At 56.8% G+C, this 14642-nt stretch overlaps 1 protein-coding gene and 1 long non-coding RNA gene across 3 annotated transcripts; both read right to left on the bottom strand.

Annotated features, from left to right (window-relative positions):
* Positions 1-165: 165 nt before the first annotated feature.
* WBP2 (WW domain binding protein 2) lies at positions 166-7364 on the bottom strand. 2 transcript variants are annotated; one of them, XM_090290550.1, is made up of 8 exons: positions 7229-7364; positions 5148-5256; positions 3877-4012; positions 2991-3083; positions 2218-2352; positions 1932-2054; positions 1360-1442; positions 166-1219 (listed from the first exon to the last, which is right to left on the bottom strand). In XM_090290550.1, exons 1-8 carry the CDS (start codon positions 7285-7287, stop codon positions 1166-1168), a joined length of 792 nt encoding a protein of 263 aa, XP_090146676.1. In that variant the 5' UTR covers positions 7288-7364; the 3' UTR covers positions 166-1165. The 2 variants fall into 2 exon arrangements, with proteins under 2 accessions (XP_090146676.1, XP_090146677.1); XM_090290551.1 differs by lacking the exon at positions 2218-2352 and having other exon boundaries at positions 7229-7363.
* A 3044-nt stretch (positions 7365-10408) lies between these two features.
* On the bottom strand, positions 10409-12428 carry LOC149998973 (uncharacterized). Its single transcript, XR_016513927.1, has 3 exons — positions 12304-12428; positions 12005-12161; positions 10409-11232 (listed from the first exon to the last, which is right to left on the bottom strand). It is a non-coding gene; the product is annotated as an uncharacterized LOC149998973 (long non-coding RNA).
* Between the last annotated feature and the right edge of the window lie 2214 nt (positions 12429-14642).

The following is a 14642-nucleotide window of genomic DNA, read 5'->3' as shown; positions in this document are numbered from 1 at the left end:
TTGCCGAGTAACCGCCTGGGGCTAAATGGGCCATGAGAACAAGGGACTCTCACAGCAGGCAGGGAGCCTTGTCTCCCCGTCTGCCCCAGCCACCCCCACCCCCCGCAGCCAGCTAGCTTTCCTCCCCAAGGGCTCACCTTGGTCCCCACACAGAGCCAGACACAGTCCAGTTACTTCATTTTTACTACTTCACATTTTCAGCAAACAAATCAAGGTGCAAACAGGGTTTATTACACATTAATATATTAACTGGATTTTTTTTTTTTTTTGGTCAAATAAATAGGGAAGTCTCTTTAAATAACCATCTCCTCCCTTCACGGCAAGTCCAGGAGCAAACGAGAGCGCATGTCAGTGTGCCCAGGGACCCGGCCGGCCCAGTGTGAGCTCAGAGGGGGGTGGGCAGGCGCAGGGCCGCCAGGGGTCAGGGACATCACGCAGCCCCGCCAGGTCTCGGGGATGGGGGCCTTCATGCCAGCCCACCCAGCGGCCTCCAAAAGGCGTGCTGGGACAGACGCGCACTCTCCAGTTCCAGAAGCCCCTTCTAGACGAAACGGAGAGAAGCCAAAGGGAAACGAATTCCAGAAACACTTGCAGGGAAGGAGAGGGCCTGGCCCTGGTGCTACCCACCCCGTGGAAGCTCTTGTTAAAGCTCCAAGTCACACAGTGGGGGCAGCAGAATGACCACGACAGGGCAGGGCAGGCTGGAGGCTGGCTAGGAACGGAATGTAAGCCGACGGCCTGGCGGAAGGCAGCCTCCACGCTGGGCACAGGCCGGAGTGCGGGGGATGTGAGCGGGGCACACGGGCCCTTGGGAGGACCAGAGACTGAGGATAGAGTGGCTGCCAGGACAAGGGAGCTGGACTGCGGCAGAGGAGGTGGCCAGAAGCTACTGGGACCAGACGGGGACACGGGGCCACCCTGCACTCCCGGGCAGAGCCCCCGGGTGCTGAGGGAGGCGTGCGAGCATGTCTGCGCTGAGCTAGTGTGGGAGGCGGGAGCGCGGCGCCCGTCCAGGTGCCCCTCCCTCTGCCAACGCCAGTTCCCGGTGAGTGTTTTATAAACAGACCTCAAGGAAGAACAAGCCCCTCTCATCACCCCACCCGACTCAGCCCCGAGGCGCGGGTAGGGGAGGAGCAATGAGAGGAGAGAGGCAGAGGGCGGGGGTTTACTGGGTCTTCTTATCCTCCGGGGGGCAGTAGGGGGGCGGCGGAGGCTGGTTCTACGGAAGGAAGAAAGGGGGGGTCCCATTAGAAGGTTTGAACTGAGCGGAGGCCCCCCCAGTTCCTAAACCCCAGCTGGTGGTGGCTGCCCTGCTCACAGCCCCGCCCCAGTCCCTCTGCGTCCCGCGTCCCCGCTCACCATGGGCATGGGCATGTACACATTGTGCGGATCACCCGGGGCATAGTAGGCGCTGGCAGCCGCTTCTGCGGCCTTGGCTTCGGCTGCGAAAGCAAACACACTGGGGATGAGCCTGCCCTCCTCTCCTGGCCGCCCCTGGGGCTGCCCACAGCCGCGTGGCCCAGCCCCCCGCCACTCAGGGCAGCTGGCGCTAGGACGCGGTTCTGTGGGTAAAGCAGCATCCTGAGTCCCTCAGTGCTCACCACGGGCCCCATTGTCCTTTCCAGTCGCCTCTGATCCCCACCACCACCACCCGGGGGTCCTGTGACCATCCGCTAGTAGCTGAGAAGGCCGATCAGTAGAGAGGGAGACCCACCTGGTGTCAGGGCCCACAGCAGCTAAGGGCAGAGCGTGGGAATCTTAGCTCTTTGCCCTGAGCCCACCACCCCGCTGGTGCCCTGGGGCAGTGCCTAGGCCGGGGTGTTCACCATCTGGGGCTCTGAGCCAGCCTCTGGCTGTCCCCTGAGACCCTCCTTGCAGCCATGGGGAGGGGGCTGGTTTCCCAGGACTGCCAGAAGCTCGGGGGGCCTCACCTGCAGGAGTGGAGGGGACATCAGGGCCGCTGACAGGCAGCTCCATGGGCCCAGGGTAGGGTGGTGGTGGGGGATGCACATATCCCACGGCCCCGTCCATCATGGGAGGTCCCGGGTAGAACTCTGCTCGGCGAGAGGGACAGGGACCCAGTGAGCATCCAGCCTCTCCAGCTCCTGTTAAGTCTCCTGAAGCAGGTTGCAGAACAAGTCTCCCCTCTACACCACCCTGGCCTGGGTGGGGCTGCTTAGTGGGTGGGGTGAGGGGTGGGCAAAAAAGGACACTCACCGGGTGGGGGTGGTGGGTAGGGGTAGCCGGGGGGGCAGGGGTACATTCCATTGGCGACTGGCGGGGAATAGACATAGGTCCTGCTGGGCAGGTAGGAGTACCCGTAGGCTCCAGTGGGGGCTTCGCCTCGGGAGGCTACAAGTACAGGGGAGAGAGAAGTGAGCGTCTCAGGCCCCGGGGCTGGGCAGGGGCTGGTCACACCCGAGAGGGGAGCTGTGGGGCCCGAGGACGTGCGCCGCAGACATGCCTTACCCCACCCCACTCTGCTCCCCGCCCCACTTCAGTCGGCCTTGGTCAGAAGGAGGCGAGGGGTCAGGATGCGGACAGAGGTTAGAGCCGGGGAGGCCAAGGACGGGGCAGATGGAAGGAGTAGGGAGGCTCAGAGACGCGGTAAAGAAGGGGCTGGGGAGGCTGGCGACGAGGTGAGGGGCGTCCTGTGTACATCTCGGTGACTTAAAATCGTTGTGGAGTGGAGCTTAATTGCTGGGTATCTTGTTTTTATGAGGCCATAGTAAAATGTCCTTGCGTCCAAACAGCTTCATCAAAATGTCCTGTGCCTGCTCCAGGGTACAGGGTACAAGGGACACCCAGCCTGGCAGACACAGGACAGTGATGCCAATTCTAGGCTCCCTTCCCCGCTCCCAGCCCCGGCCAGCCCAGGGCCCAGAGACTTAGCTCTGGAGCATTTAAAAACAAAACAGAAAGGAAACAAACTCAAACGAACCCAAAGCCACACGCTTTGGCCTTGGCCCTAATTTTTAGAGCCTCGCTACCTTGAGACGCCATGTGCAGCATCCGCTGTCCGAACTCGATGGCGCCCCCTGCCATGAAGGTCAGCTTGTACGAGGCAGAGCCTTCCCAGCCACCTGAGAAGGAACAGGAGTGCCAGCTCAGGAAGGGACGGCTATTTGCCCGATTACCTGGACAGGACGTCTGCCTCCATGCCGGCGCCACAGGCTGCCTGCCTCCTACCCGCGCCCGCTGTGGAGCCGGGGCTCGTTCTTCTTGGGACAAGCTGTCCTCCCGCTCAGCACTGCAAGTGTGTCTGCATTAGGGCCTCCCACCCCCAATAAAGCGGCATCCCAGGAGCAGGTATAGTCAGCAACCACTGACGTTCAAGTTCAGAGCAGATCTCTCCCTGAGGGGGCCGAAGGAGGGACCCATGGCCCTTCCAGCCCGGCTTCTGCCAAAAGAGAGCTGTGAGCTCCTGGAGCTGGCGGGGCAGGAGGGGCAGAGCCTGCCACCAGGGAGGGCCTCTTGGGCATCACAGAGGAGCACCTAGCTTCTCCCGGCTCCAGGGGAAGGCCCTTCCAAGAACCTGGCACAGTTCCTTCCCACACCTAAAATCTGCACACACTCCCCAGGGCGACACAAGCAGTTTTACTTCGTTTGCAGTCTTCTTGCTGATTTCACTCTCTGCGAAGGTGACGTGAGCTGCCATCTCTAATGCCAGCATTTCCCGGTTCTTATCAACCAAAACCCACCCCTGCTCCACAGCGGGCAGCCCAGGTGTGGCTTATGGAAGCCAACTCCCAGGCAGGAAGAGGGCAGGCTAGGGTGATAAGGGACCCAACAGGACCCCTCCAGGGCGGCAGTCAGAGCTGCCCCCCAGCACCCCTCTGGAAGCCCCGTCCATGTCCCTGAGCCCCCGTCACCCACCTCCTGCCTCTGCCTGCACTGTTCCCTTGATGTAGTTTGCACCAAACACAGGCTGCTTGATCTCACAGTCCTTCATCAGGTAGAACGGCATCATGAAGGACCTCATGGTGTCCCTCCCCTTGGACAGAAAGATGACCTGCAGGGAGAGGAGGCAAGAACAGTCAGCGGCCGACCACAGCCCCCTGGGTGTCCACCCCCGTGCTGGGCAGGCAGCCCGGCCCAGGGCCCAGCAGCCCCAGAGCCCTCCCTGCGCCACACACTCCTGGAGAGCTTCTTAAAGAAAACACTTCCCACGGAGGGCCCAGACATGTCTGTAGTCACAAAACTCGTGCCACTCAGACAGCAAGTGAGGACAGGCTGCTCTGCCATTTAAGCGGTGGCGAGGAGGTGGCGGGTGTGAAAAGGCCCGCAAAGCTAAGGCAGAGAGGCCGGAGTCAGGCGGGGAGGACTCCTGAGGGGAGCAGCCCGGCCCCCGCTCTGCAGAGCGGAGAGTGGAGGAGTCGCGGGGGCGTTAGAGCCCGGGGCACAGGGGCTGCCGCAGCCCACCCCCCAGACTCACTGCCCAAAGAGCAAGTCTCGCCCCCCACGCTTGGAGGACCTTGTTCCAAAACCACAGCCTTAGTGACTGAAGACGCCACTTGAACCCCCAGAAATGGGTCTTGAGCCTCTCCCTCCTCCGCTAAATCCTGGTGACTCGTATCTGAAGGTCTGCCCCTCTCCCAACCACGTAAGTCTAACTCTTGGGGAACAACACGTCCTCTCCCAAGAACAGCCGTCTGCGCTGCTTTGGCAGTCTCTGGCGTCTGCCTGGGCAACCTCGGGCAGGGCCCGCCGTGTGGCCTGGCGGTCCTCGCTCCGCAGGGCTGTGCCGGGCTCTCTGCCCAGACCGGGAACTGCAGCAATGTTCCCGTTCACCGCACTTATCACTCTGGATGTGCCAAAGGCCTCACAGGCTACTCTTAGAGAAATCAAAATAACAGCCTCTCCCCGCAGGCCCAGGCCACCCCAGCAGCTGCAGCCAGGCCCACGGAGACTTTGCAGCGACAGCGCGGGACTCGCATGCGCTCACTGCCCAGGGGTCAGCTGGGCGGTGCCAAGTGCCTGCTGCTTTAGAACTGAGAAGCGTGTGGCAGAGAAACGCCCAGAGTGAGGAACTAACACGCGGCTGGTTCCGAGGCCTCTGGACCCACGAGGCTGAGGCTGACCTAAGGCTCGTCGTAGCCCGCAGGAGCCACGAGCCTCCAAAACCACCCCCGTGCTGTGCGACTCACCCGGTAAGGGGTAAGGTAGACAGTGCCTTTCTTGGTCCCTTTGAAGGCCTCTGGCACATTCTTCATGTCACTGAACGTGAGTTCCACATGGTCATAGGACATGAGGATGCTGTGATGGGGAGACAGTGAAGTCCCGGATGGGACAGTCAGCCTGCAGCCATGACCTGCCACCCCGGGGACTGGGTCCCCCCAGGAAGCAGGTACCCGGTGTGTCGTCTCCTTGCCAGTCTCAGCATTACTATAGCCACGGAGTAGATGAGAAAGGCGGGGTCTACAGAATCTCCCCAAACCCCACTGTTCACCCCGAGTGGCCAGCACAGAAGGAGAGCATCTGAGTTAACGCTCCTATTTTCTCCTGAGTCCTTACAATACACGTCCTGTTTCTATTAGGTTGTTTTTTAACCCTGACATATAAACATTCTAAGACACAACTAGGCATTACAAAAGGGCTGGCTCCAGGGTCCCTTTAAAGCTGGGTCCCTGAGCTGGGGCCGCAGGCTGTCAGTCCCGACGCCCTTGAAATAACCCTGCATGTGCATCTTTCTGGGAAAATCTACAGTTTGCATCCCTCTCAAAGGGGCTCACGACTTGAAGAGTATGTTTACACTAATTTAAATTTTCATCACTGTACACACTTTCTCTTCGCGAAGGAGGCTGACGCACTTTCTGAAACAAGGCACACCATTATTTAGTAGCACTGAGTCCGAAGCTGGGTACAAGGCCCAACAGGACAGACCCATTCTTGTCCCAGCAAAGCCTCACTGACACAGTAAGAAAAACAGTCCCGGGAGATGCTACCAAATGGCATCAAAAGTGTTTTGTCAGGCCAGGGACTGGCTGGCATACAGGCTACACACTGTGAGCAACGTGAGGTTTCTCTGATTATAAGATAACAAAGCCGGTCTAGGTTCACGTGGTTCCGCTGGCCTTCCTCCTCCTCCCAAATATCACAACTTTTTGCGCCAGGGAGGGCTAAGTGGGAAGAGCGCTGGTACCAGCAAAGAGGAATACAGCTCAGAGAAAAAAAGGTCATTACTGGGAATAGGACAGTCGGGTAAACTGTGAGCAGGTAAGATGGACGGAGAGTCAGCACCGCCAGGTCAGGGGACTCTCCGTGTTCTCCTGACTCATCAAGCGCTCCCGAGTGACAGGCCCTGGGCGGGGCGCTGGCCTCAGCCGGCTACCAGGTGCTGACCCCCCCAAATCTCCTCGAGGACTCAGGTTCCTCCGAAACTCCTGCCTTCAAAGGGAGCTTAGGCTCAGCAGAGCTCAGCCGCGGCTGGCCGGCCTGGATTCTCAACGCCCGAGGAGCAGGGAGGGAGGGTAGCCCAGATGTGGGAGGAGAGACGGGATTAGCTGGGGGGTTGGTACAAAGAATCTGGAAGTTGGGAGACCTCTGCTTTGGGGAGTCACCCGAGCCAACAGGTATTCAAGAGAAGGAGGCAAAAACGGACCTTTACAAGGCAGACGGTGGCAGGACGCGTGTCAGACGCCCGACAAACGGTCTCTGTTTCACCTCGCCCCGGGCCTGGCCCGTATCTGGGCAGCTCTGGGATACACTGGGAGGCTATCGATTTTGGGAAAGATTCCTTTCCAGGAATTCCACCTCTGTTACTTTCCCTACATGTAAAATGTGTAGAATAACAATATCTAACTCACAGGATTCACGTATGAAAGGGAGGGCAGTGCCTGGCACAGGAACACACGTCAGCAGTAACGGAGTGAACGGCACCCGTTTTTGTCGGAGGCTGCTCCCGTCGCTGCAAGTCGCCGACCCTGGGAACGGGCTTCACCACCACCTCTGGGCCCCGCTCGCCTCCCGAAGCCCCGTGCCCAGCCAGCCGCCCCACCCCCATCCCACAGCAGACGGCAAATCCCGGGCCGTCCCCCCGCGACGCACCCACCTTCCTCCAGTCCCGCCCCCACGGTTACCCCTCCCCCCGCCCCCGCCCCCGCCCCCGCCACACCGCACCCCATCAGTTTCCACTCTTGGGCGATGTACTCCCCACAGCCCACCGCCCGACGTGCACACCCCTGACGCCCTCCCTCCGGTCCTCCAGGCTCTTCCGTAGTGTTTTCACCTCTCGGTGTTGTTGACGATCACTCCGCCGGCCTCCGAATGATTCTTGTTGAGCGCCATAGTCTCGGAAAGGGGTCCCGAGACGCGTAACGCAGTACGCTTGCGCTCCTCTCCGGACCGCCCCTAGTGGCGTCGTTCGTTTTAGAATCAGCCAATCACAGCCCTGGAACGGAGGCTGGCCCAACCACCGGATCCCGAGTGTCACGTGGTAAGATTTCACTCCCTCTCCCCCTCCCTCCTCATTTCGCCTGCATCACAAACAAGGTGAAGACTACAATTCCCAGAAGGCAATGCTCTCACCACTCTTCCGTGTGCTAATGAACGATGCATTCTGGAACTTGTAGTCTTCCAGACCTGGACCCACTGCACCTGGCTTAATTTATGCGCCTGTGCACTCCACATCTACTCCTGAGAGGGAAGGGAGTAAACAGTTGGGCGCACCACAGGGGAAATCAATGCCGAAAGTCCTGAACGCACAGAATGAGGACCGTAACCTAATCCTGGTGTGTTACGCAAACCTTACTGGGCCCTGGCTGGCCTGGCTCAGTGGATTGAGTGCCGCCCTGCTAACTGAAAGGTCGCTGGTTGGATTCCCGGTGAGGGCACTTGGCAAGGGCCAGGTCCCCGGTTAGGGGCGAGTGAGAGGGAACCAGTCGGATGTATCTCTTTCTGTTTCTCTTCCTCTCTCCTCCCCTTCCTCGCTCTCTAAAAGTAAGAGAGAAAGAAAGAAAAACCTTAGCGGGACGCCTTACTCAGCGAACATTATAGATGACTCGGGTAGTCACTGAGCCACATACTGTACATAGAAGGGTGCAAAGCCAGTCTCTGTTCCAGGACGTGATGGGCGGGCGGGCTGGCTGGCTGGCAGAGGAGTCAGGAAAAACCGCCATCCCCTTCATGACGTTAAACCCAGACCCTCCCACCTTCACAGGTGGCCGGTGGGAATCTACATGTTCTCCCACCAATTTTACTGTCCCGCGGGGTGCCCCCCAACCTCACGCCCGCCTCCACCACAGCTGGCCGCGAGGTAGCGCTGCTCCGCTACAATGTTCATGCTTTGCAGCCCAGCCCGCCCCGCAACGGCCGGGCTGGACGATTTAAACAAGACTGAACGAACTTTGGCGCAACGTGGGACCGGCAGCTTACGAAATAGGGCTGACTCATTTTAGCTTGTGACCCAGCACTGGGTGAACCCCCACTGGGCATCTGTGGTTAAGTAAACTCCCCCACCTCCAAGGGGGATGTTTAAGGGGGAAGGTGAACATCTCACTCCCCACGTGGTGGTGCTGGTGCATCATAATCTTAGGGCTCAGAGTTTGACCCGAGGCAAGCCGCTGATTTCCTGACACGTGGTGGCCAAGTTCCGTGTCGATCTACTTAACCTTTTGAGTGATATATCCTAGATGAAGGATCAAAAACTAGAAAGATTATGGAACAGATAACCTGCGGGAGGTCTTGTGCAAACCCAGATTGGACCTTACAGGACAAGTGCAATGAAGTAGTGCATCGTGGACTTGATGAAATCTGCCCCAAATGGTCAGATGAATTTTCACACATGCAGTGAATGCAGCCGTTGACAACAATGACGTCAATTTCTATGTGCTGAACTGGAAAGATCACCAAGGTTTGTTAAACACAGAATGGTGTGTAAAAAATAGGATCTAGCTCTAGCAAGTGTGGCTCCGTTGGTTGGATGTCATTCTGCGAGGCAAGGGGTCGCCAGTTCGATTCCCTGTCGGGGCACATGCCTGGTTTGCGGGTTCATCCCTGGTTTGGGGCACATGCAGGAGGCAACTGATGGATATTTCTCTCTCACATGGATATTTTTCTCCCTCTCTTTCTCCCTTCTTTTCTTTTTAAAAATAAAAGATAAAGTCTTTTAAGAACAGGATCTAGATCTAAACTTTCTGGAAAGATCCACTTTATTATTCCTCTGAGGCATGGGTCTTGAAATTGGAGTTGGCTGTGACTTGGTGTGAGTGTGTACTCTTGTTAAAGACTTTATTTTCAGAGAGAGGGCAAAGGAGGGAGAGAGGGAGAGAAACATCCATGTGTGAGAGAGACATCAGTTAGTTGCCTCTTGCACGACCCCAACCAGGGACCTGGCCTGCAAACCAGGAATGTGCCCCGACCGGGAATCGAATCGGCAACCCTTCGGTTTTCAGGCCAGTGCTCAATCCACTGAGCCACAGCAGCCAGGGCTCTGGGGTTTTGTTTGTTTGTCTGTTTTTTCATTTGAGTCCAGTTAGCCACCAGGAGCCCTTTGGAGCAGGTATCTTCTTTCTCAGGGTCCACAAATTCAAACACACGATCATGAACACACAGCTGTGGCCACACTGGGACACTGAGGCCTCCTGACAGGAAGGGAAGTGCGATAAAGAGGAAGTCAGAGAGGAATGACATAGCAAGCTTAACTGATTACAGCTTAAATGTCCAACTTTTGCAAATTTTGGAAAAACACATTGTTAGGGACGCCCAGCACCCACACCGAGTGGCTCAAGGGCAGCTGATGGCCGAACCAAGTCTGCAGCAAAAGTGCCCGTCTGGGCCCAGGCTCAGAACTCAGGCCTCTCCTGCCTTCTCGTCCACACAGGTTCTGCCTGTTTCTGGAAATGGTCCCTTTCCGTTGAGCTGTAGTCTCTCCTATTCTCCAGACCAAGCATCCTGAGCAGTGTGCTAAGTAGGGGCGAGGCTATGCCAGGGATACACTGCTCCCCTCACCCCAGGATGGCCAGGTGGTGTCCCAGGCGAGAGGGCCTCTGGACTCTCTGGACCCCCAAGAAGCCCCAGTGAGCAGAACAAATATCATTTTCTATGTGTGCCAAGACATCCAAAAGGTTGAGAAGCAGTTTACCAGACGGTGGCTTTCCTTTTTTTATTTTTCTCACCTTGACCCACAGTAAGAAATACATTTTCTATCAAGACCCAATATACATGAATGTATATTTATAAGTGCAACTGAAAGAGTAAAAACCTGTTTGGGACTGAAAGAGTAAACTGAGGCCCTGGCGAGGTAGCTCAGTTGGTTAGAGCGTCATCCTGATACACCAAGGTGGAGGGTTTGATCCCAGTCAGGGCATATACAAGAATCATCCAATGATGCATCAATAAGTGGAACAACAAAAAATCTCTCTCTCTCAAATCAATCAATAAAGAAAAATTTTTTTTAAATCACCTTGGACAGAAACATGAAAACAGCCTGTGACTAGTCAATAAGGCTAGGAGGGGAGAGGCAAGGGGAAGCCCACAGCAGAGCTAGCAGGAGACCTGCTGTCACCCAAGGTCGCGAGCAGTTGTCACGGGTTATGACGACCTGCTTCTTCGACTGCTGCTTCCTTACCAGAGACACCCCCAGACAGGCTTTGCACCTCCGACCTATTTGTGCGATGCCCCAGTACTGAACCCCTCGCCTCTTGACATCACCCAATCCCTGGTTAATCCCCGCTGCCTCTAATCCCTGCTCGGAGACAGCAAGCCTTCCAGAACCGAGAGTGGATCCTTCCTGTAGAATCCTTCAGAACCCAAACCTGGCCTAAACTGCTTCCCTCCTCCCTCTGAGGAGTGGGATGGGGTCAGTGCACGTTGTGATGACCCTGGCAGCTGCACCTCGTGCTGGCTGATGAGGCTTTACCAGGACAACCCTCCTGACACAAACCTACTCTCCCTGTATGCTGCTGAAGAACACTTCGCTGTCCCGTTAGTTATGAGTTCATGGAGCAGTCTTGCTGCAATCCTGCACGCGAAGGAGGAAAAGGTCTCTGGGGGACAGTTCAGCATGTGGCAGGACCTTTGCTCTACTCGTCATGTGGTAGGAGACTCAAAAGACTGGAGGCGGTTTTCCACCTCTTCAGCTTCTGGTCCCCACGGAGGGCTTGTGGCTTCTCCCACAGTTGTTCTCAGCACTGGCTGAACACAGAGCTCCCCAGATGCTTTGAAGATACAAAGGCCCGGCTTCTGTTTGGAGGCAAAGCTGTGGTGTGCAGCTAGGGCTGTGGGAGGGCAAAGCTGGTGGGGGTGGGGGGTAAAAATGGCTGGACCTAGAGAGGGAAGGGGTGCTGCCCAGTAGCAGAATTTGGAGGGTTTTCCGGTGGTAGCACCCCGCACCCCCTGCCCCCACTTGCAATCCCAGGAGGTGGGATGTCATCACTGGGGCCTGAACACCAAGAACTGTGGTGTTGGGTGGTATAAAAGGGTCTGTTCAGGAGGCAGAAATCACCCCAACTATCTGAACAGGGAGACTTTACTGTCAATAATTAACATAAAGCAACACATGTCACTTTCAAGTTGGTGGGTAAGGTAACTGACAAAGTGAGACAAAAAATGCTGAGGTGTCCAGAGGTGCACACAGCAGCCACCATCCCTAGGGCTGGGGGACCAGAGGGCAAAGTTGGAATTACTGAAACACAGAAACTGGAAGGAAGAGCCCCTGGGAACTACGACCCAACTCTCCGACAGGCCCGCTGGGGCCGGGGTCTCTGAACGGGGCTCCAGGCGGCTGGTTCTGCACAGGCTGCAAAGTTACCAACTGCTTTCAGCGGCTGCGAAGGCCCTGGGGCAGCGGGTGCAGAGGCCGTGCTGTGCCGATGGTGGACCCGCCCCCGCCGCGGGGCCGCGGGGACCTTTCTCCTCCCGCCCGGCGGCCTCCGGCGCCCCTGTGGGCAGAGCCGGGCAGGGAGCCGCGGGCAATGGAGCAACGCGCGCGCCCGGCCGCGGCCCCCGCATCTGGGAGCGGAATTTAGAGAGTGGGTGCACGTGCTGAAATCCTAACGCCTCGTACCTCCGCGAGCGGCCTTATTTGGCCTTATTTCACCTGCTCAGTGAGGATGAGGTCACCGGAGCGGGCCCTAGCCCAGCCGCGCTGGTGCCCTTGCAGGAAAGCGGAATTTGGACGGAGGCGCGCAGGAAGAACGCCATGTAAAGATGAAAGCGGAGATCTGCAAGCCAGGATGCCAACTATTGTCAGCAAACCACCGGGGGCTGGTGGGGGTGGGGGTGGGGGCCCGGAACAGACGCCTCCTCCAGCCTCGGGAAGAATCAGTCTCGCTGGATCTGGGACTCCCGTGACACAGTCAATACCTGTTATTTTAAGCCACCTCGTTTGCGGTTCTTCGTCACGACAGCCCTAGCCGGCGACTGCAGTGGGCTTGGAGCAGGACAAGTTTGGTGCCGCCCCGAAGACTTGCTTGGCCCAGGGGAGGAGGAGCCTCGCCATACGAGGGCCACCTGGGCTTGGACAACGTGCCTCTCGGCAGCTGCCCCAGGGGGCAGAAGATTTCTACCCCGTGGCATCGTGCAAACCCAAGATTATTGCTCTGCTGAGGGGGAAGGAACCCCCACCCCCACCACCAAAGGTGCCTGAGGTTAAATTTCTTACCCTCTTGGCAAAGGGCAGCTCATAATAAGTTCTGATTTAGGAAAAAGACCAAAATGGACATTGCTCATACTTGGGGTTATGGAACAAAGTCATGCTTGATATATACACTGCTTTTTTCCCCTGCCCAGCCAGTGGTCATCTTTCAAATGAGCCAGTGAGAGAAAGGAAATTGTTGGTAACTCTCAGCTTCCTTGCCGTTCATTTCATCTGCTGTTGGTCGGCTGAGCGGTGGGGACAGAGTGGCAGCTGTCATGTGAGGCGTGGAAGGGAGCTATTTCAGGGCGGGTCCTCCTGGCCGAGGTATTTCAGTCTCACGAGGTCCTCGCTTCCCCATCGCGAGGCAGAGCCAGGGCACGTCTGGGGCTGTTTCTGGTTGCTGTGGAGACCAGCCCCACCCCAGGTTCTCGGTCCAGGCCTCTCTGCTCGGCCGAGTTGGATTGTCCTGAGCAATTCCTGCCGGAGGAATGTTTACACAAGTCTGCTGTCCCTTTCCACCTCTGCCTTCCAAACCCCCCGCTGAGGGTGTCCAGCACCAGGAGCCACGCCTGGGCGGTGCACAGGGAGGGAGGGACCAGGGGACCCTGCTATTTCTGGGTCCCCCTTCCCAGGGTTGGGGGTGCCCCTCCCAACTTCCCTGGAAAGATACCTCAGTCCTTCTCATCCTTAAACCCACTTCTCCCATAAACAACAGAGTGATTTTACACTTTCAAATCTGATTGTATTGTTTCCTGCGTGAAACCCTGCCATGGCTTCCCGTCACTCCTAGGAGACATCCAGAATCCTGACCAGGCTCTGTCCCTCCAGAACTGCCTGGTCCATCCCATGGTTCTTGCTCTTCTTCCTACAGGCTGGCCCCCTGGAGTGCTCAGGCTGTGTTCCAGCCCAGGCCTACCCTTTTTGTCTTGCTAGCTCATTCTTGTCCTTTAGACCTCAGCTGTCCCTTCCCGGAGGGCCTTCCTGGAGTGCCCCTCCCCCGGCCCTGTCAGGGCCCCTTCTCATGGCTGCTGTCTTTTTTTTTTTCCCTCTGGTATCTGGGAATTTCTGTTTTGTTTTGTAGTGTAGGGAAGACAAAACTTGTCCTCTGTTTCCTTAGGATCGCCACCTGGGACTGAGAATTAAGTTGACATAAAACAGATTCACAGGAGAAAAACACAGATTTTATTTTTTCCAGGTACATAGGAGCCTTCGCAGGAAAATAAAGACCCAAAAAGCAGTTAGGCCTCACTGCTTATGTATTAGGGCAAAACAAAGAGTAGTCCTCACGGTGAAGTAACTAAATATGCGAGGGGGCTAATCGAGTCTCTCTAGCGCAGAATAGTTGATGTGCCAAACTGGCCTGTTTGGGGGAGGCATGTTCTGAACCCCCCGCTGCACAGGTCGGTGGCATTAAGCACATTCACGTTGTTGTGCACGGTCACCTCCATCATCTCCAGAACTTTCTTTTCCCAAACTGAACCGCTGTCCCCATGAAGCACTAACGCCCCCCTCCCAGCCCCAGGCCATCTCCCTTCTACTTTCAGTTTCAATCACTTTGCCTCTTCTGAGAACCTCCTGTAAGAGGAACTGTCTAAGGTTTGTCCCCTTGCACCCGGCTTATCTCACATAGCGTAACTTCTTCGAGGTCCATCCGCATGGTCGCGTGTGTCAGAACTCCATTCCTCTTTAAGGCTGAGTAATATTCCATCGTATGGACGGACCAATCACCTGTCAGCGGACACTTGGGTTCTTTCCACCCTCTGGCGACTGTGAACAGTGCTGCTGTGAACATGGGTGTGCACATGTCTCTTCAAGTCCCTGCTTCCTTTGGGGTGTGTCTCCAGAGGTGGGGTGCCAGCTCCTTTGCTTTTTCAATTTTATTTATTCACTTTTTTTTTTAAGAGAGAGAGAGAGGGAGGAAGAGAGGGAGAAAGAGAGGGAGAAACATCAGTGTGAGACACACACACACACACACACACACACGGGTGCCTCTCCCTGGGAACCCAGCCCACAACACAGGCCTGCGCCCTGGCTGGGAATTGAATTGGCGACCTTTTGGTTCACA

This window comes from Furipterus horrens, unplaced genomic scaffold (assembly GCF_987537825.1).
Source record: "Furipterus horrens unplaced genomic scaffold, mFurHor1.1.pri manual_scaffold_11, whole genome shotgun sequence".
Taxonomy (NCBI): domain Eukaryota; kingdom Metazoa; phylum Chordata; class Mammalia; order Chiroptera; family Furipteridae; genus Furipterus; species Furipterus horrens.
The sequence above is the reverse complement of the archived record's forward strand: the minus strand, read 5'-3'. Positions and strand labels throughout refer to the sequence as shown.